General features: G+C 47.6%; 1 protein-coding gene and 1 long non-coding RNA gene across 8 annotated transcripts in view; one reads left to right on the top strand and one right to left on the bottom strand.

The window, feature by feature from the left end:
• Positions 1–27,539, bottom strand: part of LOC101121034 (polycystin-1-like protein 2) — a 102,150-nt gene that overhangs the window by 29,481 nt on the left and 45,130 nt on the right. The window contains exons 17-26 of the mRNA XM_004015493.6: positions 25,093–25,224; positions 24,225–24,407; positions 15,846–15,970; positions 14,498–14,621; positions 13,687–13,818; positions 11,727–11,949; positions 10,974–11,167; positions 6,646–6,876; positions 4,618–4,719; positions 1,761–1,939 (exon numbers count right to left, since the gene is read on the bottom strand). Of these exons, the coding sequence (XP_004015542.3) occupies positions 1,761–1,939; positions 4,618–4,719; positions 6,646–6,876; positions 10,974–11,167; positions 11,727–11,949; positions 13,687–13,818; positions 14,498–14,621; positions 15,846–15,970; positions 24,225–24,407; positions 25,093–25,224 (1,625 nt within the window). The remainder of the gene's footprint in view (positions 1–1,760; positions 1,940–4,617; positions 4,720–6,645; positions 6,877–10,973; positions 11,168–11,726; positions 11,950–13,686; positions 13,819–14,497; positions 14,622–15,845; positions 15,971–24,224; positions 24,408–25,092; positions 25,225–27,539) is intronic.
• The window catches only part of LOC106990575 (uncharacterized), an 88,971-nt gene that overhangs the window by 29,392 nt on the left and 32,040 nt on the right, over positions 1–27,539 (top strand). For 6 of the 7 annotated variants that reach the window (XR_009596265.1, XR_009596264.1, XR_003591436.3 and 3 more), the window contains 3 exons: positions 13,612–13,861; positions 14,512–14,632; positions 27,274–27,511. This is a non-coding gene — a long non-coding RNA (uncharacterized LOC106990575). Of the gene's footprint in view, positions 1–5,929; positions 6,824–13,611; positions 13,862–14,511; positions 14,633–27,273; positions 27,512–27,539 lie in introns of those variants that run through there. The other variant, XR_006056057.2, reaches the window with a different exon arrangement.

A 27,539-nucleotide genomic window follows, 5' to 3' on the forward strand; every position in this document is an offset into this window, starting at 1 on the left:
AAATGCCCCAATCAGTGGGTGAATTTGGCTTCATCTGGGGAATTCAGCTAGTGTAGACCACCAGCTTGGAGGCTGCCAAGTTTTCACAGGTATGCTGCAAGAACGTGCATTCTGAAACTGTGCACCCTCGTGTAGGAGAGCAAGCCCAGGGTCACCATCCTGATACAAGCAAGGAAAGTGGAATTGTTTGGACTGTGTGTCCAGGGAGGTGCAGGCTTGAGCACACAAACCTGGTCCTCCCCTGGCCCTCCATCCACAGAATGGGCCTGCCCTCCAAGGGCTCTGTGGTGATCATCAAATCTGATTTAGATCTTTGAGGCCCAGGGAAGAAATGAAGTCATCTTGCCTCTGCTGGGTGGTCAGATTCAGCAGCAACTGTTTTCTCTGTTGCCTTACAGGGAAATGAGACTAATGATATCAATAGGCACTCTTTTTTTTTTAACTATCTACTTTTATGTTTTATTTATTTAAAAATAATGTTATCTATTTTTATTTTCGGCTGGGTCTTTGTTGCTGTGTGGGCTTTTCTCTAGTTGTAGCGAGTGGGGGCTACTCTTGGTTGCAGTAGGTGGGCTTCTCATTGCGGTGGCTTCTCTTGTTGTGGAGCATGGGTTCTAGGGCGCTCGGCCTTCCGTAGTTGTGGCTCCAGGGCTCTGGAGCTCAGGCTCAAAAGTTGTGGTGCATGGGCTTAGTTGCTCTGAGGCATGTGGGATCTTCCCAGATCAGGGATCAAACCTACATTGGCAAGAGAATTCTTTACCACTGAGCCTCCAGGGAAGCCCTGTAGGCACTCTTTATTGAGCATTTACTGCACAGTGGAGATTATGCTAAGAACCTCTTGACATGCATTTTCTCCTTTCATGGAGGATAGTCCCCATCAGGCATGTAAGAGCCACCTCTGCTGAGGTCACACACCCTCCTGAGGTGGCTGACATCCAGTGCCCATTGGGTGAGGCTCCTGGGTGTGATCAAGACCTGGACATCTCAACCCAACTCAGCACAGCTCCAGACCTCCCTGTGTGGTCAGCTGAGCTGTCTTTGGGCTGTATCAAAGCTCTTCTGCCCATCCTGCTTGCTTCCCTCCCTGTCCAGGGGCTGATTGATACCAGGCATCCCTTAGGTAAACAGCCTCCATATTCAACTTCATCTCAGAGTCTGCATCCTAGGAACCAACCCTCAGCTGAGGGTCTTAATCCTGTAGATGAGTTAAGGACAGTGGTCGAAATGCTGTGTTTTCTGAAAGCTGCCAGCCACCGGCAAGTGTTCAGGCTGGAGGCCACTCATTTGGGCCTCAGACAAAATGGGGAGGACTCTTGGCTCTGAGCTTGCCAGTTGTGTGACCTTGGGCAAGTCAGTTAAGCTTTCCCAAGTTTAGATTCACCCACTAATAAAGCACACTTGTCCCAGAGGGTCAGTGAGCATCCAGTGAGGAAAGCACGGGAGCTGTTCTGACATCTTCTGGAGAATCAGCCAGTGTCTCATCTACTCTTCTCAAATTGGGCAGGGTTTGTCATTAGAGTAGACATCTATCCCCATTTTATAGATGCGGAAACTGAGAGCTAAATGAGAGACTGAGCATTATGTGTGGCCTGTGGACTGATGGGCCTCTCTGACCCTTGGTTTCCTCATCTGTGAAATAGGGATCCATTCTATGTTTTCTTACAGAGGCTCATGAGGATCAACAGGGCAGCACATGCACAGTGCCCAGCCTTGGACCTGTCGCTTAGTAGGTCCCCATGGTTGGCCCACCCCTGACTCACCAGGATGGCTGGTCCCCTGAGTTGTCATGCCATAGTCGCAGGCTCCTCAGCTCCCCCAGGGGAAACAGGGTGGAGAGCAAGAAGACATCCACTCCCCCTCGCTCAAAAACCGGGATGTCGGGGTCCGACAGGTGGTGGGGCTCACTCTCTCCATCCAGGCCATATAGGGTGACAGTCACCTGAAACCCAGAGGCCAGGAGTGGCCAACTCTGCATGGTAACTGAGCCCCGTGTTTCACTGGAGGTGTCTGAAAACCAATGAAACCCAACGGAGCTCGGCCCTTTCTCCTCCTCTCCTCCCACCTTGGGCCTGCCTGAGTTATTTTTCAGCTGTATGAAGATTTGGATACGCTATCTGTATGCACATCTTTGATTTTGCATTCACTATCTGTGTGCACATCTTTGAGATGAGCTGTACTCATAAAATGCTTCCTGATGAACTTTTCAGACTTCCGGTCTATTTATTTGAAAGGGCCGTAGGGCGGGAACTGGTTTTTCTCCCTAATGACTATATTCTTAGGGCTCCCAGAGTTCCCAGTATTGAGGCAGGAATGAATGACTGCCCATTACTTTGAAAACACATATTCTCGGGCCTCATCCAGATCTACCAGGAATCTGTATTTTTCTGAAGCCCTGCAGGTGCTGCTGGTGGCCATGCCTGATTACCTGAGCCCAGAGCAACTACAGCAGGTATCACTGTGCCCCGCTGATGTCCATCCCTCAGCCTTACCACTGTGGTGAGGCTGTCCCACTGCTGCTGCTGTGTCTCTTGCTCTGGGGTTTTCTTGGCTGTCAGAGCAGCAGGTGAAAGCTGGCAGAGAATTAATGTCCCCTGCAAGCTGTGTTCCCCCGATAACTTGTGGGATTGGTGGATAAAGAGCCCAGTTCCCTCAGTCCTCTGCTGGGATAACTCTGAGGCCCACGTTCTTCACTGCTTTCCAGAGTTCCCCAGTGGGATTGGGCTACAGTTGCCCAGGGCGGGTGGTGGGCTTGATTATGAGTTCTTTGTTCCTTCCCTTCCCTGCCTGGCTTCCCACTCCCCTCTGGGGTGCCCTGGAATCCCCTCTCAAATGAACTACTTGTGCTTGAATCCTTGTTTCAGAGTCAGTTTCTAAAGCAGAGTCTCCCCTGTAGACATTCTCGGGCAGATAACTCCTTGCTCTGGGGCCTTCCCATGTGCTGTAGGATGTTGAGCATCGACCTTGGCCTCCACTCACTAGGTGCCAGTAGCATCTCTTCCTCTCCCAAGTCGGGACAACCAGAACGACTTCCAAAATTACCAGCCATCCTTGGGGGCCAACCGTTTGAGAACCACTGTGCCAGGAGAACCCAGCTAAGAAGTATCAATTGAAAAGTGAAATGGGGAGCCATGAAACGGCCTGTGGCAATCACATACTTTCACTCTTTCATTCCTAGGAAGGTCAGTTCCTTGTATCAAACAGAAATGAGGTGGGTGTGTCGTTAGATGGATGAAAGTGATTCCTGCAATTATTCAGCAGTTACTGAGTACTTACTCTGCGTTAGATAGCTGATTAAGGCACTGAGGTGCAGCAATTTTTAAAAATTTATTTAATTCAAATAAAAATAAATGTATACACAAGTAAAAATAAGATTTAAATAGGACTCAAAAAGTAAAAAGTAAATGGACACATGCCATGCTCTCATGGAGCCTAATATCATTTTTAAAAAAACAATGGAGGGACTTCCCTGGTGATTCAGTGGCTAAGACTCTGAGCTCCCAATGCAAGAGAGTTCCCTAGTCAGGGAACTAGATCTTGAATGCTACAACTAAGAGTTTTCATGCTGCAATGAAGATGGAAGATCCTGCAAGCTACGACTAAGATCTGGTGCAGCCAAATAAATAAATAAATAAATATTTTTTTAAAAAACCCCAAATCAACAGAGCTTTTTTCAGCAGAGTACACACAGTATCCGTGGTTCTCAAATTATGTTCCATGGAGCACAGTTTCAGTAAAGGAAGCCTGGAGGCTGCTGTGAGGGATGGTGCATTCTGATGAAGGACATGACGCAGGCCAGACTTAACTAAGGATGCTGAGACATGACAGAAGCAACCTGCTGTGTGCTCCACAACTAAACTTTTAGGGAGTTTGGAGAATCCACAAACAAATGAAATCATGGCTTCACTACCTTTAGTCAGCCTTTCAAGGACAGCCTGACCTCTTAGCTGGATGCCAGCTAATCTGTTTTCCTCAAAAATGTAATTCGAGGTTCTTTTTCAAATGATTGCCATTGTTTCTTTCTTTCTTTTGTCCCCTTTCTCTTAAAAATTCTTTTTTCCCCTTTATTCGTTGGTAGCAGTCTACTGACTGTTCTGCATATGTGAGCACATTTGAGTGCAGGTAACTAGCTGTTTGAATTATCCTTTAGTAGGGTTAAATGAGAAGACCAGTGGGTCCAGTGATAGGGGTAAGTCGTGTCCGACTCTTGAAACCCCATGAACTGTAGCCTGGCAGGCTCCTTTGTCCATGGGATTTCCCAGGCAAGAATGCTGGAATGGGTTGCCATTTCCTTCTCCAGGGGATCTTCCCAGCCCAGGGACTGAACCTACATCTCTTGTGTCTACTACATTGGCAGGCAGATTCTTTACCAACTGAGCTACCGGGGAAGCAGCACCAGACCCCAGATCTCCCTTAATCCACTCCTCCTTTTTCTTTTTAAATATTGGGGCTTAGGGTATTATTTTTGTCTAGCAAAAAGATACTCTCCTCCAAAAAAGCAGAAGTTAAAAAAAAACCCACAACAAAACCCAGTGTGCTAAAGTAACTCAACAACCAACTGGCCAGCGCTTTGCTGGGTGGTACATGCTAACTGACCAAGGGGTCTTATAAGTCAAGTACCTTTGAGGAGGTGGCTGCCCCCCTCCGGTGTCCTGTGTAGATTGTCACCAGGTAGTGGTACTGAGCCAAGGGGTCGTTGTCCTCCAGCGCTGTGACCTTTACCTGGGCAGAAGGATGGCATTGTGGGGTCATCCACCACACACGTAGCCAGGAGTGAGTTGGGCGTTCATGAGAGTTAAAGGGGGGAATCACATTTATGTCTGGTATTGATTCATTGCATCAGGTAAGAACTGTTCTTTATAAAAGCAGGGTTTCAAGTGAAAACCAAAACTTTTAAAATAAAAAATATACACTCATTATTAAATATGACCCAAAGTAGTCAGATTGGAAATGAATTTGGTATTAAGCTGAGAATGTTTGATGTTTGAGCTGATAAATACAAACTCTGTTCATAAATGATTTCTCATACCATTGGTAACCAGATTGTGCCTCTAAGGAAATTTTAAAAGAATGAATGTTGTTTTAGCAAAAAATAAATAGCTGGAGTTGGTCAGAGGCTATAGTGGAGGGCTGTTTTCTCAGTTGCCAAGGTGGAATTGTCAGGGATGCAAGTCATCTCTGTCAAAGTCATGCACCTCCTAGGGAAGCCGATATCTGAGGACAGGTTGGTTCATTGCCAAAGATCAAGACCTGGGCTTCTCAGCGTAGTTCAGGACAATTCCAGAGCTCCTCAAGGGGTCAATCAACTATCAGTAGGCTGCATCCTAAATTGACTTCTCCCCCTGCCCATCCTACCTTCTTCCTTCCTTGCCCCAGGGCTGATCCCAAGCACTTCTTAATAAACAACCTGCATATTCAACTCCATCTGAGGGTCTGCTCCCTAGAAACCAACCTACAGCTGAAGGACTTAAAATATTAGTGTTAAACCCCTTGGGCAAATCAAAGACAACAGTATAAATTGGGCAACTATTATCTTTTTAGGTTTCATACCATTCACATCCTGAGAGCTGTTGCTGTATGTAGGGAGGGTAGGCACTGTTGAAAGGTTCAGTGCATTATATTCATTTATGTGTTCACTCACTCATGAGTGTGTATCGAAGGCTCCTGTGGGTCAGGTGTGATGCATGTATCAGAAAAAGAATCAGAACTTTGTTGTCACAATTGGTTATTGTTTGATCTTGTTTTTACCTTCAGACCTGACTTATTGTCAGGCAGATCTGGGTTTGAATTCTGGCTCCTTGGAGGTGGCTTTGGACTAGATAATTATCCTACACATTCCAAAGAAAGGACTGGTTTTGGCACGCTCCTGGAAGATAACCTCTAAGTTCTTGAAATATTCTGCATGATCAGGGTGTCCGACTATCTGGGGCCTCGGGCCACCCTAGGCGTTATGTGCTAACAGTCTGATCTGTAGTGAGAGCTTTGGGCCATGCTCTATCAGTCTGACCTGGGCAGGGATGAGGGGCAGTGGTTGCTGGAGACTAAAGGCAGTCATGCAGGTGCCATACTTATGAGACTGACCCCTAGTAAAACCAAGGTTTGGGGAGCTTCCTTGGTGGGCAATGCATCACATGTGCTGTTGCACATCATTGCTAGAAGAATTCATCTGTCTGTAGGGCTCCATGGGGAGAGGACAGTTAGAATCTCTTGCCTGATATCTCTTGAACCCTTCCTTTTTCTGATTTTAATCTGCAGTTTTTCACTGTAGTAAACTGTAACCATGAGGATAATAGCTATTTAAAGTTCTGTGTGTCCTCCTAGCAAATCATTGAATTTGAGGGTGGTCTAGGGGACTCTCAACATCAATACCCTCCCCCTTGGTGCTGTTGTGGGCATTAAGTGGGAGTAGTACCTGGCACATAGTCAATCCTCAATAAGTCGTCAGCTTTATAATCCTCCTGATAATTTGATAAACAAGAACATTTTAGAAGTAAAGAGGCTGAGAGGCCAGCTAACAGGAGATGACTCCAGGGGTCAAGGCCTGGACTTGCAGCTGGCCCCTCAGCTCCCCACCAGGGCTCCATTCTCTGGTGCTCCTGCAAGGGGACTGCTCGCCCCCTGCTGTTCCCGTGGATCGTGCTACCTCACCTTGGCTTGATCCTGAACATCCTTCCTCCTCGCCCAGATCAGCACCAGGAGGTAGGCCACGCAGAGGCAGCTCACGGTGATCACAACCACAGGGTTGTCCGCAAAGGTGGCAAAGAGCTCAGCAGTCTGGCAGACGTCCACGGCATTGGGCATCACCAGGAGCGTGCTCCCAAAGAAGGTGAGGTGGTTGCAAAGGCAGTGGGTCTGCGAGAGGGTGGTCTGCGGCCCCACCTGCAACCCCAAAGAGGCCCTGGTGAAAGCACTCAGGGAGCATATCTTCCCCACCCATGGGAGGAGAGCAGTGAGGAGTGGGGAAGATATGGTGTCCTGGGGAGGGCTGGGAGACTGCTGAAGGCCAGCTTCAGGATTCTCTTTGGGCTTTTTTTATTTAGTTAAACAGTAATTTTTTAAATATAGTGAATTATGTCTTGTAGTGGGCTCACCTGGTGGCTCAGTTGGTAAAAAATCTGCTTGCAATGCCCGAGACCCAGGTTCAATATCTGGGTTGGGAAGATCCCTTGAAGAAGGGAATAGTTACTCACTCCAGTGTTCTTGCCTGGAGAATTCCAGGGACAGAGGAGCCTGGCAGACTACAGCCCATGAGGTCACAAAGAGTGAGGCATGACTGAGCGACTTAATGCTTACACATGTCTGTAATAAGCATTTTTGCACCTGTCATTCTCAGTGAGTGACCATGTCCATCTTGCCAACCTGCTTTGCCTTTTTGAATAGGGAGTATTAAGGGTAAAGCCAAAATGCCCTCTGTCCCCCAGCCTCCAGAAGCAGCCCCTGCCATGTGTTTGGTATGCATCCTTTCCAGTACTGTCTCCCACCTGGTGCTCACTCACCAGGCAGGTATTTGTAGGGTGCTGCTTCCAGGCCAGGCAACAGGCAAGGTGCTGAGAGGACATCCAGGGTGACCAACTTATCTCAGTTTACCAGGGACCTCTCTGCTTCTCAAACTGAAAGTCTTAGATCCTGGGAGCCCCCTGAGTCCCAGGCGAACTGAGACAGTGGGTTATCTTACACTGAAGAGAAAAACAGCAGAGATAAGGGGAACCATGGCAAGAAAACAGGAAGGACAAATATTCGCATCCTAAGCTGATTCTCAGCAACAGAAAAGAATTCTCTAAATTTTACCCACTTTGGACCTAGGGACCTGTGGCCCCTGTCCCGGGATCATGCTTTGAAGTGTCCCACTCTAGCCATCCTAGGGCTGTGCCCTTGCGCACAAGATGAAGAGAGTCGTGAGGGCAGAGGGAATGCCCGCCACAGCACATACAACCCAGCAAAGACCAGGGCGAGATCCTTGGTGACCCTGGGAAAGAGCCTCCCCTTAAATTTTGCACTCCAGATGCCTCATTTGTCTTTCCTAATCCTAATCCTGGGACTCCCACTTTTAGACTGTGGTCTGGGGACTTGGACCTCAGAATTCCCTCCTCCAGGGCCTGCCCAGACCCATTCCTCAGGATCGTCCTTCTGTGGAGGACTGGCTACTGGTGTGGCCACCCACGAGCATAAGAGTGGCAAAGAAGTGAAGTGAAGTGAAGTCGCTCAGTCGTGTCCAACTCTTTTTGACTGTAGCCTACAAGGCTCCTCTGTCCATGGAATTTTCCAGGCAAGAATACTGGAGTGGGTTGCCATTTCCTGTGGCAAAACATGGGGAAATGGGGCATGTAGATGGAGCTTGGGCTTGGGGTCCTTGTGGTATGGGGACTGAGGTTAGGGGAGAGAGAGGCAGGGGAGAGCACTCTAAGTGGCTCTTTATTCATTTTGTACACTTAGCGGCAAGACTTCCCTTGCAGGCTATGGCCTTCCTTAGCTTGCAGTCCACCCAGGGCTATTTGGAGGATGTAGATTTCATTCAGACCCACAACCCAGCACTGCTTTTTCATTCCAGGGTCCACCATGAGGTGGTAAGGTAGGCGACAACAGAAAATACTGACATGTGGAAAGTTCTTTGCTCAACACCTGGTGAGGAAGAACCTGTGGCAGCCCAAACATGCCTCAGCAGATCACTCTTATCTCTTACCCTTAACACACCTCCTGGCGGGGCTGACCCCTCTGATAGCCATGGTGTCAACTGCTTTATTGACAGAGTTCACGTGGGTCTCACATCCGTGTTTGCTTACTGTTTCCCAATCCTGATCAGTGTTTTGCATCAGCTGTGGGTCTTATGCAAACCCTTGGCACACCCAGGAGGGGTGGGGCTGGTTCAGAGAAGAACCCTAAGCAAGTGCCCCTGACAAGACCCTCTCAGCACTAGGCACCCAGGGGCCAAACCTGATCTATGCCTAACGCTTTACTTTCCTGAGTTTTCACAAAGACTTGGAGGGCAGTGGCTTTCCTACTCTTTTCCAGCATGACAGCCCTTTTGAAAACCAGAGGTAATCTGGAAAAACCAGAAACTCTTCATGAGATTCCCCCATGACAGAAGCTGCACCTTTAGTATCCTTTGAAAAAATACATAAAGAAGAATACAGTTCTCAAACCCCTTGCAATAATTCTGCCTTTACTCCACTGATAAGGTCTGCAGTTCACAGATTTGGAGATTTCTTTAGTTATTTAGAGAATAGACAGTGGTGATTTTTCCATCCAAAGTTGGTGATCCTATTTATTTATTTTTCCCCCGTTTAATTATTTATGTCTCTCTCTCTCTGTGCGCTTTCACTCAGTTGTGTCTGATTCTTTGCGACCCAGGGACTGTAGCCTGCCAGGCACCTCTGTTCATGGGACTTCCCAGGCAAGAACACGAGTGGGTTTCTGTTTCCTATTTCAGATACTGATACTCTGTATCAGTATTCATCTGTATCAACATCTGTTTCTATAATGACCATCAGGTTCACAATATTGGGTTAACATAATTTTGGTAATATGACACATTCCCACATGACCTTTGTATGCCCCACATTTATGTGTGTGGGCATTAGTATCTATATATTCTTAAACACATGTAAGCACCTGGACCCCATGATTCCACCCAGAAGCTAGGAACTTGCCAGTAACTTACATTTAGCTAAGTGGTCCTCCCTCAGTCTGTCCTCATGCTCTCTCAACCCAGAGTGTCTGCCACAACAGTCACTTTCATCTGTGGAGCACCTACTATGCACCAGGTGCCACACTGAGTGCACTGGTATGCACTTCTAACCTGGTCTAAATCCCCCACTGTGGAAAGTGGCAGCCATCCTTTATCCCTGTTTTCAGATGGGAAAGTTCAGAGAGGTGGGGGGCCTGTCCAAGGTCATCCTGCAAGTACTGATGACGTGGGATTGGACCCAAGTCTGTCCAATGGCAGACTCCTTGTGGCCAGCCCCTGCACCATCCTAATCTGAGCCTCAGGCCTCAGAAGGCAGTCTTCAGTGGGTATTCTGTGTCAGCAACGTGGAGATCAGACAAGTCACTGGTAGCGAGGACTCTCAAAAGTGGCAACACACTCAGGTCTTGTTCACAAGGTACAAAGACTTATGCTGCAAGTGTGGGAAACACGCTGTCTCTTGGACATCTCAATGAGCCCTTGTCTCTTCTTGGCACTTTGGGGAACTGCCATTTGTGAAAGCTGGAAGCCAGGCAGGAGTTGACAAGGAAGCCAAAGAGGAAGCAGAAACAAATCCCAAAGGAGCTTGGTTCTGAGTCCCCTTTTGTGGCTCTGCTGGGACCTGGCCTCTTAAACTACTTGTGACTGCTATCATTGGACATACGCACCATTTGCTTCTCGTCTGTGTCCTCTACTAGACCGAGTGCTCACTGGTTTGTCTCATCATTGTATCCCTACCAGTTGGCCTGGCACCTGGTGAACATGTGTAGGATGAATGAAAGAAGGAATATGATCTAGGGGATGGGGACGGGTGTGTGATAAATTTCAACTAGACGTGGAGGCTGTTCCTGGGGAGGGTGTGGAAGTCCAGCAGAGGGAGACAGCAGACATCTGCCCCCCCCCAAGAAATGGCTTTGGATTGGAAGATCGAAGTGGGAATGGAAGTTTTCCAGTCAGGGTAGGGAAAAAGGGCATTCTGGGGGAAAGAACTGCATGTGCAAAGCCATGGAAGAAGGAAGGGGACACTGATACCCCAGAAATGGCTTCTGATGGCCTCAAAACCAATGTCTGCTGCCAGGACACTGTCACAGGCCTTGGCTCCTCGGAGGCAGATCTGAGCTGCCCTGAGACAAGGGTGTGATTGATATTAATAGAACCACCTGCCTCCAGGGCTCCGGGAGCCTGGAGTAGGCTCTGGAGCAGCAGTGCCTCATGTTGCTTAAAGCTTATGCTCTGGAGACAGACCTGGGTTTGACTCTTGGCTCTACCATCTTCTTTACTTCCCCCTCCTTACCTGGCACCCGGAGTTGTCCCAAGTGCCCTGGACCTCATCCCAGAAAACACAATGGGACAGGAAGGTGGTGATGCCGACTGTAAGGTCCCTGCCTGGTGTTGGTTCCAGGTCAGACTCGGGGATAACAGTCAGATAGTAGATGCCTTCTCCAAAAGGCAGGTCCTCTGGGCTCAGGATCCACGTGGACAGCTCATCTGCAGGAAGCAGTGGGTATGGGGGGTGGGGGTGTCCAGGTCAGCCTGAAGCCTCATGGAAATTGGATCTAATGTGATGGGAGGGGAGCACCAGGTGCCTGGGCAGGGAAGCAGGCACTGATGGTCTCCCTGATGTCCCAGGAGTATAGGAGAAGAAGCACGCCCAGCTCAGTGTGCCAAGCAGGCTGCCAATCAGACCGATGAGGGCACAAATTCTGACTTTGCTCCTCCTTGGCTGTGTGACTTTGGACCAGTTACTTAACCTCTCTGTTTTTATCTGGAAAGTAAACATTTCAGTCATCCTCATCCCCAAAGCCTGCCATGAGGACTGCAATGAGGTCAATTCTGTGAGTGCTTCTCAGCTCCTTCAGGACATATAGTTAATTGTTCACCTAGTATATTGCCTAATAATAATACCACCAACAAAAATTAAGTACTGAATGTAGCAAGTGTTTTTTCTCTTTTTCTTTTTTTTCCTCTATGGCTCTGATTCCCAAGTTTTAAGCTGATCACACCCCCAGGAAGCAACTCAAGAAGCCGCCCTGGGTGGTGGGACTACCTGAAGCAGCTGTTGGCGGGAGGTGAGCCTGGGCATCGTAGCTGGTCTCATTGGGGTGGTAGCCATAACCCAGGCTGAGCGTGAGTGGGGCGTCAGGTCTCCAGTGCAGCTGGATCCCCAAAGCCGCGCTGCCTGACGTCAGGTTCACCCACAGGGCTTCAGGTCTGCTCAGGTTCAGCACAGTTGGCTCACCGTGTCCTTCTGAAAGCCGAGGCAGCAGGATCTGTCATCAGAAACAGTCAAATCAAGGGTGTGCAAGGACAGGAATGCCGGTGAACATCAGGGTGAGCCCCTGGGGAGCTGAAATCTAACCTGTGCTCTGCTGTTTTCATTAGTTTACTGAGGCTTCTGTGACAAATGACCACAAGCTTTGTGGCTTAAAACAGCACAAGTTTTTTTCTCTTACAGCCCTTTAGGCCAGAAGCCCCAGAATCAGTTGCATGGGGCTACAGTTGTCAGGGCTCTTTCCTTCTCAGGGCTCCAGAGGGAGAACCCACTTCTTTGCCTTTTCCAGCTTCTGGAAGTGCCTGCAGTCATTGTCTCATGGACCCCTCCTTGCATCACCCGACCTCTTGCTTCTGTCATCAAACTGCCTCCCCCGCCCCGCAACCTGCCTGCCGCTTAGAAGGACCTCTCAATGACACTGGGCCCACCCAGGTGATCAGGGTCATCTATTTCAGGATCTTCAACTTAAATCACATCTGCAGAGTCACATTTTGCCATGTCAGGTGACGTATTCATGGCTCAGGGATGAGGATATCTTGGGGGCCTTTATTTGGCCCCTGCTCCTCAAGCTGTGCACCCTGGCTCGGGGCTGCACCTGCACAGAAGGTGCACAGCTTGGCTCTAGGCTCCAGCGCACAGGCTCAATAGCGGCGCACAGGCTCAGCTGCTCCACCGCATGTGGGATCTTCCCAGACCAGGGATCAAACCCATGTCCCCTGCGTTGGAGATCAAACCCGGTTCTCCTGTATTACAGGCAGTCTCCTGAATTGCAGGCAGATTCCTAACCTCTGAGCCACCAGAGAAGCCCTCACTGAGAGTATTAAAAATGTTATTATGTACAAAATCCTTAGCCAAGCACCACATACACAGTAGCACTCAATTAGTTGGTGCTGTTCCTCTCTTTTATTCTTACATTAGAACTTCTTATAACCACTCTCCATTTAATCAGCTCTCTGGATTAACTAAAGCCTTCTACCCACTATTTATTTAGTTAGTTAAAAAAGTTTTTGACTGCACCACAAAAGTTGAATCTGGGACCACCGTAGTGAAAGCACCAAGTTCTAACCAGGACCACCAGGGAATTCCCTCCACCCTTTTTCATTTTTTAAATATGTATTTATTTGATTGAGCTGGATCTTAGTTGCGACATGTGGGATCTAGTTCCCTGACCAGGGGTTGAACCAGTCGTTTGAACATTCTTTATCACAGCCTATATATAACCAAATAATATATAGTTCTATGTTAAACTGTATAAAACATATAGTTTTATGTTAAACCACAATGCTTGCAATGCTTATAGCAGGATGAGGATAATTTCTCTTGATTCTCTTCTTTTTTTTACTCTGAAAGCAAAAAATAAATTTTATTGTTTCTTTCTGTACTTCGCAAAAGTTATTCATGAATTAGGCAATGAACTGAATCTCTGTGAAGCCATAAAAGCAGAACATGTTTAGTATATACTACTGGGTGTAATAAAATATTCTCTTCTTTTTTTCTTTTCTCCTTCTTTCTTTTTTTGCCCACACCATGCAGCTTATGGGATCTTAGTTCTCTGACCAGGGATTGAACCTGGGCCCTTGGCAGTGGAAATGTGGAGTCCTACTTACTGGACTCCAGGTGATTCCCAATGATTCTCTTCTTTATTTTTTTTCATAACCAGTCAACTTTTGGACCCAACCAAGTTGAAAAAGAAGACAGAAGTGCCACCTGACTTCTGAGCACACCCCAAGCCTACCTCGATATACTCTGACAGATTCTTCACAGGGATGAGCTGTCCACTAGGACTGGTCAGAGAGAGGCCACCCACAGTTCCGCTGACATCAAAGTGACCTCGGGCTGGAAAGGGGCTCTTGGGGAAGCTCATCATCTGAAACCAAGAACAGAGAGCCAAGGAGTCCAAGGGCCGGAAGGTAACTAGGCCCCTGTGTGAAGGAAAAGTTTTCCCCAGACGGGTGGACAGGTGGCCCTTGTGCTGTGGGGTGAATGAGAGGGCCCTGTCTTTAGCTGCTGTTATCTTTCCTGGTGTGTGTTTGTGTGACCTTCAAGGTTCTGACCTCAGAAATCTGGGCCTAGAGACCTGATCGCACTTGCCACAGCTGAGCAATTACTGGGCTATGAACAGTGTGACACTTTCTTATAGCAAGGCGCAAGGTCTCTGAGAGAAAGGTGTTTGTCTGCTTTCTTGGAGGCTCAAGGAGCCAAGAGTCAGATGTGCCCTAATTTGAGAAGGAAAAAGCCCTGAGTTTACTATTGCCTGCTTATGGAATGGAGTCTGAAGAGCTTCATTTCCAAGGACTAATTAAACCAGGGCTGCTGGAGAAATTCCACAATACAGTGGAAAGAGGATGGTCTGGGGAGTCAGAAGGCCTGTGTCTGAATCCCAGCCCTGCCACTTTGCTGGTCACCTCGGGCAAGTTACTGAACTCACCTGTAAAATGGGCTTAATTAATTTATAGAGCTGTTAGCAACATGAATGAGCAAGCATATGTGCAGGTGCTTTGCAGACTGTAAAGGGCTGCTTCCAAGGGTGTTCTTTCTATTGTTACCCTTATGTCCACAGGCTCCCGATAGTCCTCCATGGAGCCAAGGGGGCCGGTGGGCAGGGTGAAGGTCGCAGAGCTGGCTGCAGCAACATGCACGGAGGAGCCTCGCCGACTCCAGGGCTGTATTCTGTCCACAAGGTGAGAGCAGAGGTGCCGGGAGAGAGAGGAGAAGGTCAGTGCGGAGGAGGATCTGCCCGCTTTAGCACTGCATGGGGACTAGCTTTAGCATCAGCGCTTCTTTCGTGATCCCCTTAGATCAGCAGCCCCCAACGTTCTGTCACCAGGGACCCATTTCATGGGAGCCAAATTTTCCAAAGACCAGGTAGGGGGATGGCTTGGGGATGATTCAAGCACATTATACTTATTGTGCACTTTATTTGTATTATTATTACATCAGCTCTACCTCAGATCATCAGGCATTAGACCCCAGAGGTTAGGGACCCCTGCCTTACTCAGATGATTCTTTGTTTGCCTCAGTGGGAATAGCATAAAAGGCAGGTGATGCCTCAAGGCTGGGCAGGTGGCCCCACATGGACAGGGCTTCAGCCTGCTTTCTCTCCCGTGCTGCCCAAGTGCCTAGAGCAGTGCCTGGCATGTGATGGTGGTCAATACATATTTTGTTGAATGAATAAATGAGCTTGGATGTAGACACTTCTCCAGACCTATCTCCCCAACCTACTTGACCTCCCATAAGACCATCTTTACTGGCCATTGACCTCGTCCCAATTGAGTAGACTGGGGACCTGGTTTCAGATCCTAGTCATGATCACAATGCTGCTTTGGGAAACTGCCCCTGGGATCCAGGAGGGCATCTGTGGCAGAGGAACCAAGGGAGGGTGCTCAGTGCCGAGGGTCCCAGCAGTGCCTGCAGCGTCGTCCAGCCCCCGATTGTCAGGGGGTGGCATGGAAGTGGCAGGCCATCCCTAGGTGCTGGAGGAGGGCTCAGTGAAAGGAGGCTGGCACTCCTCGGAGAAACACCTAAGGCCAGAGTGTCTGGAAGTCCCATAATCCTCAGAGCAGCGGGCTTGCCAGACACTCTAAGTGAGGTTAAAAGTGGGTTGGTCCCCCTCATTCAGCCCCCTTCAATATGACCCATCTCTCAAGACACATGGGTGGCACTTACCACACTGACGTGGCACTTACCACCTCCCTTCTCATGCTGTACAAACACCCAGTATGGGGACCTTACAGTGAAAAGCCCTTCCCACTTCTAGGTCCCATCACTCACCCCCCTCCCTCCCACCAGGTGGGTCTCCTGGGCTCTGCCTGTCCCAGGGTCTTGAGATGTGGATGTGGAGTGAAACAGGGCAGGGGATAAGCTTTTTGGGTCACCCACAGTACAGCAGATTACCTGTTTGTGTACACAGAGATGGAGGAGGTTGTCACCATGGCTGGAAGGCCCCCGGGCAGTCTCCCCAGCAGGAGGGCAGCCTGCACATGTTCTGCAGCTTCCAGCAGCCGAGACACTGTAGCCATCTGGAAAAGGAAGCAGGGGACCACTGCTGTGGGCCGGTCTCCATATACCACCTCTGGTTGCTGCCACCAAGCTCGTGTGGGCCTTCAGCAGGAGCAAAGCAGAGACTCGGATGGAAAGCACTTCACCAGGTGCTGTAGGGAATCGGGCATAAGCCCTGAGAAGATTCCGAGCTCTGTGAGCAGGTGCTTTTACCATCCTGTTTGGCGGACGGGGAGACAGAGGCACAGAGAGGGTGGTGAATTGTGGAGGCCACGTGTTGATAAGGGGAAGCCGCAGAACCATGGGGAGGCTCACTGTGTGCCTGCCTCTGCTGCTCCACTGGAACCTGATGTCCACCCACAGCCCAGGTCTTACCCGAGGAGAAATGGAAAGTCACAGGTGGAGCCATTGCGCGGTTCACCCGGGCTCAAACTCCTCCCCAACCCTGCTCAAGCCTTGAGTGGAGATGTGGCCTCACTGAAGCCAAGGCAGGCGTGAGGACCAGGAAGGCTGGACATTTTTGCGGACTTCCTATCAGAGGACAGACCATGTATGCATGTGTGTGTACATCTGATAGGTGTGTGTACATGTGTGAATGTGAGTGTGTACATGCATGTTGAGGATTGTGTGTGAATATAAGTATTTGAGTTTGTTTATGTGGGTATGTACTGGAGAAGGGAATGGCAAACCACTTCAGTATTCTTGCCTTGAGAACCCCACAAACAGCATGAAAAGGAAAAAAATATAGGGCACACTGAAAGATGAACGTCCCAGGTTGGTAGGTGCCCAATATGCTACTGGAGATCAGTGGAAAAATAACTCCAGAAAGAATGAAGAGAAGGAACCGAAGCAAAAACAACACCCAGTTGTGGATGTGACTGGTGATGGAAGTAAAGTCTAATGCTGTAAAGAGCAGTATTGCATAGGAACCTGGAATGTTAGGTCCATGAATCAAGGCAAATTGGAAGTGGTCAAACAGGAGATGGCAAAAGTGAACGTGAACATTTCAGTTCAGTTCAGTTCAGTTGCTCAGTCGTGTCTGACTCTTTGTGACCCCATGAATTGCAGCACGCCAGGCCTCCCTGTCCATCACCATCTCCTGGAGTTCACTCAAACTCACGTCCATCGAGTCCGTGATGCCATCCAGCCATCTCATCCTCTGTCGTCCCCTTCTCCTCCTGCCCCCAATCCCTCCCAGCGTCAGGGTCTTTTCCAATGAGTCTTTTCTTCACATGAGGTGGCCAAAGTACTAGAGTTTCAGCTTTAGCATCATTCCTTCCAAAGAACACCCAGGACTGATCTCCTTCAGAATGGACTGGTTGGATCTCCTTGCAGTCCAATGGACTCTCAAGAGTCTTCTCCAACACCACAGTTCAAAAGCATCAATTCTTGGGCGCTCAGCCTTCTTCATAGTCCAACTCTCACATCCATACATGACTACTGGAAAAGCCATAGCCTTGACTAGACGGACCTTTATTGGCAAAGTAATGTCTCTGCTTTTGAATATGCTATAAGGTTGGTCATAGCTTTCCTTCCAAGGAGTAAGCGTCTTTTAAATTCATGGCTGCAGTCACCATCTGCAGTGATTTTGGAGCGCAAAAAAATAAAGTCTGACACTGTTTCCACTGTTTCCCCATCTATTTCCCATGAAATGATGGGACCAGATGCCGTGATCTTCGTTTTCTGAATGTTGAGCTTTAAGCCAACTTTTTCACTCTCCTCTTTCACTTTCCTCAAGAGGCTCTTTAGTTCCTCTTCACTTTCTGCCATAAGGATGGTGTCATCTGCATATCTGAGGTTATTGATATTTCTCCCAGCAATCTTGATTCCAGCTTGTGCTTCTTCCAGCCCAGCGTTTCTCATGATGTACTCTGCATATAAGTTAAATAAGCAGGGTGACAATATACAGCCTTGACGTACTCCTTTTCCTATTTGGAACCAGTCTGTTGTTCCATGTCCAGTTCTAACTGTTGCTTCCTGACCTGCATACAGGTTTCTCAAGAGGCAGTTCAGGTGGTCTGGTATTCCCATCTCTTTCAGAATTTTCCACAGTTTCTTGTGATCCGCATAGTCAAAGGCTTTGGCATAGTCAATAAAGCAGAAGTAGATGTTTTTCTGGAACTCTCTTGCTTTTTCGATGATCCAGCGGAGGTTAGCAATTTGACCTCTGGTTCCTCTGCCTTTTCTGAAACCAGCTTGAACATCTGGAAGTTCACAGTTCACGTATTGCTGAAGCCTGGCTTGGAGAATTTTGAGCATTACTTTTTTGAGCATTACTTTTGAGCGTGTGAGATGAGTACAAATGTGCAGTAGTTTGAGCATTCTTTGGCATTGTCTTTCTTTGGGATTGGAATGAAAACTGACCTTTTCCAGTCCTGTGGCCACTGCTGAGTTTTCCAAATTTGATGGCATATTGAGTGCAGCACTTTCACAGCATCATCTTTCAGGATTTGAAATAGCTCAACTGGAATTCCATCACCTCCACTAGCTTTGTTCATAATGATGCTTTCTAAGGCCCACTTGACTTCACATTCCAGGATGTCTGGCTGTAGGTGAGTGATCATATCATTATGATTATATGGGACACGAAGATCTTTTTTGTATAGTTCTGCTGTGTATTCTTGCCACCTCTTCTTAATATCTTCTGCTTCTGTTAGGTCCATACCATACCATACCATAGGTCCATACCTGTCCTTTATCGAGCCTATCTTTGCATGAAATGTTCCCTTGGTATCTCTAATTTTCTTGAAGAGATCTCTAATCTTTCCTTTCTGTTGTTTTCCTCTATTTCTTTGCATTGATTGCTGAGGAAGGCTTTCTTATCTCTCCTTGCTATACTTTGGAACTCTGCATTCAGATGCTTATATCTTTCCTTTTCTCCTTTGCTTTTAAAAGCTTCTCTTCTTTTCACAGCTATTAGTAAGGCCTCCCCAGACAGCCATTTTGCTTTTTTGCATTTCTTTTCCACGGGGATGGTCTTGATCCTTGTCTCCTGTACAATGTCATGAACCTCGGTCCATAGTTCTTCAGGCACTCTATCTATCAGATCTAGTCCCTTAAATCTATTTCTCACTTCCACTGTATAATCATAAGGGATTTGATTTAGGTCATACCTGAATGGTCTAGCGGTTTTCCCTACTTTCTTCAATTTAAGTCTGAATTTGGCAATAAGGAGTTCATGATCTGAGCCACGTCAGCTCCCGGTCTTGTTTTTGGTGACTGTATAGAGTTTCTCCATCTTTGGCTGCAAAGAATGTAATCAATCTGATTTTTGTGTTGACCATCTGGCAATGTCCATGTGTAGAGTCTTCTCTTGTGTTGTTGGAAGAGGGTGTTTGCTATGACCAGTGTGTTCTCTTGGCAAAACTCTATTAGCCTTTGCCCTGCTTCATTCCGTACTCCAAGGCCAAATTTGCCTGTTACTCCAGGTGTTTCTTGACTTCCTGCTTTTGCATTCCAGTCCCCTATAATGAAAAGGACATCTTTTTTGGGTGTTAGTTCTAAAAGGTCTTGTAGGTCTTCATAGAACCATTCAACTTCAGCTTCTTCAGCGTTACTGGTTGGGGCATAGACTTGGATTACTGTGACATTGAATGGTTTGCCTTGGAAACGAACAGAGATCATTCTGTCGTTTTTGAGACTGCATCTAAGTACTGCATTTCGGACTCTTTTGTTGACTACGATGGCTACTCCATTTCTTCTAAGGGATTCCTGCCCACAGTAGTAGATACAATGGTCATCTGAGTTAAATTCACCCATTCTGGTCCATTTTAGTTCGCTGATTCCTTGAATGTCGACGTTCACACTTGCCATCTCCTGTTTGACCACTTCCAATTTGCCTTGATTCATGGACCTAACATTCCAGGTTCCAATGCAATATTGCTCTTTACAGCATCAGATCTTGCTTCCATCACCAGTCACATCCACAACCGGATATTGCTTTTGCTTTAGCTCCATCCCTTCATTCTTTCTGGAGTTATTTCTCTACTAATCTCCCATGGCATATTGGGCACCTACCGACCTGGGGAGATCCTCTTTCAGTATCCTATCATTTTGCCTTTTCATACTGTTCATGGGGTTCTCAAGGCAAGAATACTGAAGTGGTTTGCCATTCCCTTCTCCAATGGACCACATTCTGTCAGACCTGTCCACCATGACCCACCCGTCTTGGGTGGCCCCACACGGCATGGCTTAGTTTCATTGAGTTAGACAAGGCTGTGGTCCGTGTGATTAGATTGACTAATCTAATGAACATTTAGGAATCAGCAAACTAAAATGGACCAGAATGGGTGAATTTAACTCAGATGACCATTATATCTATGACTGTGGGCAAGAATCCCTTAGAAGAAATGGAGTAGCCATCGTAGTCAACAAAAGAGTCCAAAATGCAGTACTTGGATACAGTCTCAAAAACAACAGAATGATCTCTGTTCATTTCCAAGGCAAACCATTCAGTATCACAGTAATCCAGATATATGCCCTGACCAGTAATGCTAAAGAAGCTGAAGTTGAATGGTTCTATGAAGACCTACAGGATCTTCTAGAACTAGCACTCAAAAAAGATGTCCTTTTCATTATAGGGAACTGGAATGCAAAAGGAGGAAGTCAAGAAACACCCGGAGTAACAGGCAAATTTGGCCTTGGAGTATAGAATGAAGCAAGGCAAAGGCTAGTGGAGTTTTGCCAAGAGAATGCACTGGTCATAGCAAACACCCTCTTCCAACAACACAAGAGAAGACTCTACACATGGACATTGCCAGATGGTCAACACAAAAATCAGATTGATTATATTCTTTGCAGCCAAACATGGAGAAGCTCTATACAGTCAGCAAAAACAAGACCAAGAGATAACGTGGCTTAGATCATGAACTCCTTATTGCCAAATTCATACTTAAATTGAGGAAAGTAGGGAAAACCACTATACCATTCAGGTATGACTTAAGTCAAATCCCTTACCATTATACAGTGGACGTGAGAGATAGAGTCAAGAGATTAGATCTGATAGAGTATCTGAAGAACTATGGACGGAGGTTCGTGACATTGTACAGGAGGCAGGGATCAAGACCATCCCCAAGAAAAAGAAATGCAAAAAGGCAAAGTGGCTGTCTGAGGAGGCGTTACAAATAGCTGAGAATAGAAGAGAAGTGAAAGGCAAAGGAGAAAAGGAAAAATATACCCATTTGAATGCAGAGTTCCAAGGAATAGCAAGGAGAGGTAAGAAAGCCTTCCTCAGTGCAAAGAAATAGAGGAAAACATTAGAACTGGAAAGACTAGAGATGTCTTCAAAAAAATTTTGAGATACCAAGGGAACATTTCATGCAAAGATGAGCACAATAAAGGGCAGAAACAGTATGGACCTAACAGAAGCAGAAAATATTAAGAAGAGGTGGCAAGAATACACAGCAGAACTATACAAAAAAGATCTTCGTGTCCCATATAATCACAATGATATGATCACTCACCTAGAGCCAGACATCCTGGAATGTGAAGTCAAGTGGGCCTTAGGAAGCATCTCTTTGAACAAAGCTAGAGGAGGTGATGGAATTCCAGTTGAACTATTTCAAATCCTGAAAGATGATGCTGTGAAAGTGCTGCACTCAATATGCCAGCAAATTTGGAAAACAGCAGTGGCCACAGGACTGGAAAAGGTCAGTTTTCATTCCAGTCCCAAAGAAATACAATGCCAAACAATGCTAAAACTACCACACAATTGCATTCATCTCACACGCTAGTAAAGCAATGCTCAAAATTCTCCAAGCCAGGCTTCAGCAATACGTGAACTGTGAACTTCCAGATGTTCAAGCTGGATTTAGAAAAGGCAGAGGAACCAGAGATCAAGTTGCCAACATCCACTGGATCATCGAAAAAGCAAGAGAGTTCCAGAAAAACGTCTGCTGCTGCTGCTGCTGCTACTGCTGCCAAGTCACTTCAGTCATGTCCAACTCTGTGCAACCCCATAGATGTCAGCCCACCAGGCTCCCTGGTCCCTGGGATTCTCCAGGCAAGAATAATGGAGTGAGTTGCCATTTCCTTCTCCAATGCATGAAAGTGAAAATGAAAGTGAAGTCGCTCAGTCGTGTCCGACTCTTAGTGACCCCATGGACTGCAGCCTATCAGGCTCCTCCGTCCATGGGATTTTCCAGGCCAGAGTACTAGAGTGGGTTGCCATTGCCTTCTCCAAGAAAAACATCTACTTCTGCTTTATTGACTATGCCAAAGCCTTTGACTATGTGGATCACAACAAACTGTGGAAAATCCTGAAAGAAATGAGCATACCAGACCACCTGACCTGCCTCTTGAGAAATCTGTGTGCAGGTCAAGAAGTCACAGTTATAACTGGACATGCAACAACAGACTGGTTCCAAATAGGAAAAGGAGTACGTCAAGGCTGTATATTGTCACCCTGCTTATTTAACTTATATGCAGTGTACATCAGAAGAAATGCTGGGCTGGATGAAGCACAAGCTGGAATCAAAATTGCAGGGAGAAATATCAATAACCTCAGATATGCAGATGACACCACCATTATGGCAGAAAGCGAAGAAGAACTAAAGAGCCTCTTGATGAAAGTGAAAGAGGAGAGTGAAAAAGTTGGCTTAAAGCTCAACGTTCAGAAAACTAAGATCATGGCATCTGGTCCCATCACTTCATGGCAAATAGATGGGAAACAGTGGCAGACTTTATTTTGGGGGTCTCTAAAATCACTGCAGATGGTGATTGCAGCCATGAAATTAAAAGACGCTTGCTTCTTGGACAGAAAGTTATGACCAAGCTAGACAGCATATTAAAAAGCAGAGACATTACTTGGCCAACAAAGGTCTGTCTAGCCATAGCTATGGTTTTCCCAGTAGTCATGTATGGATGTGAGAGATGGACTATAAAGAAAGCTGAGTGCTGAAGAATTGGTGCTTTTGAACCTAGACAGCATATTAAAAAGCAGAGACATTACTTTGCCAACAAAGGTCCATCTGATCAAAGCTATGGTTTTTCCAATAGTCATGTATGGATGTGAGAGTTAGACTATAAAGAAAGCTGAGCACCAAAGAATTAATGCTTTTGAACTGTAATGTTAGAGAAAGCTTTCAAGAGTCCCTTGGACTGCAAGGAGATCCAACCAGTCCATCCTAAAGGAAATCAGTCCTGAATATTCATTGGAAGGACTGATGTTGAAGCTGAATCTCCAATACTTTGGCCACCTGATGCAAAGAACTGATTCATTGGAAAAGACCCTGATGCTAGGAAAGATCGAAGGCAGGTGGAGAAGGGGACGATGGGATGAGATGGTTGGATGGCGTCACTGACTCAATGGAGATGAGTTTGAGTAAACTCTGGGAGTTGGTGATGGACAGGGAAGCCTGGCATGCTGTAGTCCATGGGGTCGCAAAGAGTCGGACATGACTAAGCAACTGAACTGAACTGAACTGAACTGAACTAATGTGGGTATGTGTGGGTGGAAGTGTGTGGATGTGTGTCTGAGTAGATGTGGCTTGAGGGTATGGGAGTATAAGTATCTGAGCATGAGTGAGTGTGTGTATGTGATTTTATGTGTGATTGCAAATATATGTGAGAGTCGGTGTGTGACTGTGTAGCTGAATGTGAAGGTATGAGCAAATGCAGGAGTGTGTGCTTTGAGGTATATGTGAAAGTATACGCGATGGCTCTCAGTGTGTGTGAATGTGTGTGCGTGTATGTGAGTTGTGCATGTGTGTAAGTGTGTAGGTATGTGTTTGAGTGTGCCTGTGTGGCCACCGTGAGAATGTGTGAGTTCTTGAATGGAATGGTGGTACCACAAAGTAAAGGGCTGTGGAGCAGCAGGAGATGGGTTTTGTGTCTCCGTTCTGTGACATCCTGGGTGCTGGAATGACCTCTCTCCTAAAGATGCTCTGTGTCCTTGGCTAAGTGAACCAGGAGTTCAGACTTGCAAGAGTGAGTATAGGATCTCTCCAGTCGGACAAAGCAGACCTTGTCAGCTTAATGCAGATGAGAAGATAAGGCTGCAGGAAGTGTCCTTGCCCAAGGCACAAGGCTTGCAAGTGACAAAGGTAGAGTTCCAACTCAGGCCACCTCCTCTGGGGCCTGCGCTTGGCCTGCTGCACCACTCCACCTCCTGGGAGCTCCTGTCCTGGAGCCTTTCTGTCAGCTCCTAGAAGGGCCTTTAACTGCCGCGCCTCAGTTTCCTCATCTGCCTGAAGTGGAGAAGGATCCACCTAGAGACGCTGGTGTGAGCCGGGCATGTGGTTAGCATGAGGTCCACACCTGGGCCGGGACACCCACCTGGCTGCCGTTGGCCTGTGCAGGCTCTTCAGACCAGTCCCTCAGGGACGCTTCGAGCACATTGCCCACAGCCTGGAGCAGGTCCCTGGTGGCCGCCTGGCGCCTCCAGTCCTCAGGGTGGGCCTCGGCACTCATTGCCAGCAGGCCCTCACTGGCATGCTGCAGAGCCCTGCCGGCCTCCCGCTGGCTCACCCAGAGGAGGAGGAAGAACAGCATGAGGCCCTGCTTGGAACAGACCATCCCCTAAACTCCTCCAGGGACCAGCACTGCGGTGAAAGGGAGCATGTGGGAACTCAAGCCAGGGGAGATCTGGGCCGGGCCTGTCACACAAACTGCCTGTGTCGAGGACTGGAAGCCAGGTGTTCCTTCCCTGCCATGTGCCCAATTCCTTCAGGACAGTAACCTTGTCCATCTCGGAGTCTTTCCCAGAGTGTCTTGCACAATGCCCAGCACATAGTAGGTATTCAGTAAGCATTCACTGACTGGGGACAGCTGGCTGGCTGGCTGACTGGCCGGACACAGCACTTATTCCAATTTTGTAATCATATATGTACTTACGAAGTTATTTGTTCAGTATCTGGTCATCCCACTGGCCTAAAAGTGCCATGAAGGCACAGGCCATGTCTATGGGGTTTGCTGCTGAATTTTCTATGAATTGCATAGTACCTGCACATACTAGGCGTTTAGGGAGCATTTGTTAAATGAATGAATAAATTAACACATGGATACATGAGTGAAAGGTCAGGAATGTATATGTATAGATGTATATGGATAGAAGGGGTATGCGAGCAAATGGATGTGTTAAGTGGGAAGAATGATCAGGGTCCCAGAAATAAAGGTCAGGACTTAGTGGGTGGGAACTACTCACCTGGGCCAAGGGCGTGAGCTCCTCACTGTGCTGGGTCACCTCTTTCAGCACCTCAGCCAGCCCCCACACCCTCTGCATGTCCCCCATGGTGGCATTGACCACAGACAGTGACCCCAAGATGTGCTCTCTGACCTTGGAAAAGACAGAGGAAGGCAGGAGAGGTAATGTAATTCCAGTGGCTTGATGAGGCTGTCCCAGCAAGATCTGGGGTCTGAGAAAGCGACCAGGCTCATGTGGGGTCTTCCAAAGCTGATAGATCTCTGCTTGTCTCTTAGGATGTATGGTAGGCAGAATCATAGCCTCCCAAAAATAGGCACACCCTAGTCCCTGAAACCTGTGCATATGTTATTCACATGACAAGAGACATTTGGGCAGAATCTCTGTGGAGGTTTGATTAAATTAAGGATTCTGAGATGGGGAGAGTATCCTGTACTAACCAGGTGGGACCAGTATCGTCACAGGGGTCCCTGTGATTTTTTTCTCCTTTATTTATTTTTTTCAAACTTTAACTTTCTATTTTGTATCAGGGTATAGCCTATTAACAAGGTTGTGATAGTTTCAGGTGAATGGTGAAAGGACTCAGCCATACATATACACGTATCCACTCTCCCCTCAAACCCCCCTCCCATCCAGGCTGCCACATAACACTGAGCAGAGTTCCCTGTGCTGTGCAGTAGGTCCTTGTTGGTTATCCATTTTGAATACAGCAGTGTGTACATGACCTCCCCAAACTCCGTAACTATCCCTTCCCCCTCCAGCAACCATATTTTCGTTTTCTGAGTCTTCATGGGGGTCTTTGAAGGAGGGAGCTAGGAGGGTCAGAGTCAGAGAAGGAGATGTGATGGTGGAACAAGAGGTGGCAGAGAGGGAGACAGAAGACAGGAGGAGAAGGGGGAGGCCGTGGAGGGAGGAGGCTTGAAGATGCTGGTGTTGAAAATGGAGCAGGCAATGGGGGCAGCTTCTAGAAGCTGGAAAAGCCCATAGATAGATTTTTGCTTGTAGCCTCCAGACAGCTCACAGCCCTGCCAAGCCCCTCACCTTGGCTTTAGCCCCAGTGAACCTTGTTTCTTTCACACTCCTGACCTCCAGAATGGTAAGATAAGACATTTGTGTCATTTTAAGTCATGAAGTTTATGGTTATTTGTTACAGCAGCAGGAGGAAACTAATACAGGATGTCTCAAGCTTTTTCCAGTTCTTCAAATCAAATTTGTAAAATCTGGCATTATTTTAAAACAAATGGTCTCATGGTGACTCAGATGGCATGAAATTCAGAAACTGGCTTACTGTGATGGCCCAGTGTGGGTGGGAGAGCTTGTTGCAGGCATAGGTCCCTGTGTGCTTTGGGGGGCAGTGGGGACAAGACTCCCTCCAGTCCCCCTGCCACTCCAGCCTTAAGCCAGACCTCCTGGAGCATCTAGGGGAACATGCTTTCTAAGCCCTAACCAGGGGCTGGCCAGGGGCTGGCTTTGGTTGAGGCGGATAAAATCTAAGAATACAATTTTAGCACCACCCCATCGAACTTTGTATGTTGATAGAAATGTTCTGTCCTTTTGCTTGTCCAGTAACATAACCGCTTGCGAAATGTAACTACATATTAAGCCCTTGGAATGTGGCTAGTGCAACCAGAGAACTGGGTTTTTAACTTTATTTCATTAAAATTCTTTTTAATTAAAAAATAGATGGCCAGATATGGCTCATAGCAGCCATCTAGGAGAGCACAGAGGTGAACTTTCACTCTCACCCTCCTGCCCTGCTTGCTACTCACAACTTGCTCATCTAATCGCCTAACGGTCTTTCAGGTTTCCCTGGTGGCTCAGTGATAAAGAACTCGCCTGCCAATGCAGGAGATGAGGGTTCTATCCCTGGGTTAGGAAGGAACCCCTAGAGAAGGAAATGGCAACCCACTCCAGTATTCTTGTCTGGGAGATCCCATAGACAGAGGAGCCTGGCAGGCAACAGTCCATGGAATTGCACAGAGTCAGACATGACTGAGCAACTGAAAAGCAACAGTCTTTCACAGCAGCTGCAGAGTCTGAGCGTGTCTGCTGCCAACCAGGCTCCCATTCAGGCTACAACTTGGGTGGAGGGAAGAATAGGCCTGTCTGTGAGGGGACTCGTACCAGAATGTTCTGGAGGGAAACTCAAGTGGGTAATGGATGATCTCACATTTGCCTCTGCAGATCTTCCCCATCCTTGGTCGCCGTCCTGGAGGCTGCCTGCATGGAGATGTCAGGCTGCTGGGCCTCTGGCCTGTGGATTCACTCGCAGGAGACGAGAGGGCGGGAGGAGAGAGCAGGAAGCTTTGTTGCAGGCACACTCCCTGCCAGGGTTGCCAGCCTCATCCTTCAAAAACCACCACTCCTACCAAGGAGCCCCCTCCACACACAGCTGTCCCTTCAGGATGCTGGTCACTTCAGGGTGAGCCCCTGGGGTCCTGTGTCCTCTC

This window comes from Ovis aries, chromosome 14, assembly GCF_016772045.2.
Source record: "Ovis aries strain OAR_USU_Benz2616 breed Rambouillet chromosome 14, ARS-UI_Ramb_v3.0, whole genome shotgun sequence".
Classification (NCBI taxonomy): domain Eukaryota; kingdom Metazoa; phylum Chordata; class Mammalia; order Artiodactyla; family Bovidae; genus Ovis; species Ovis aries.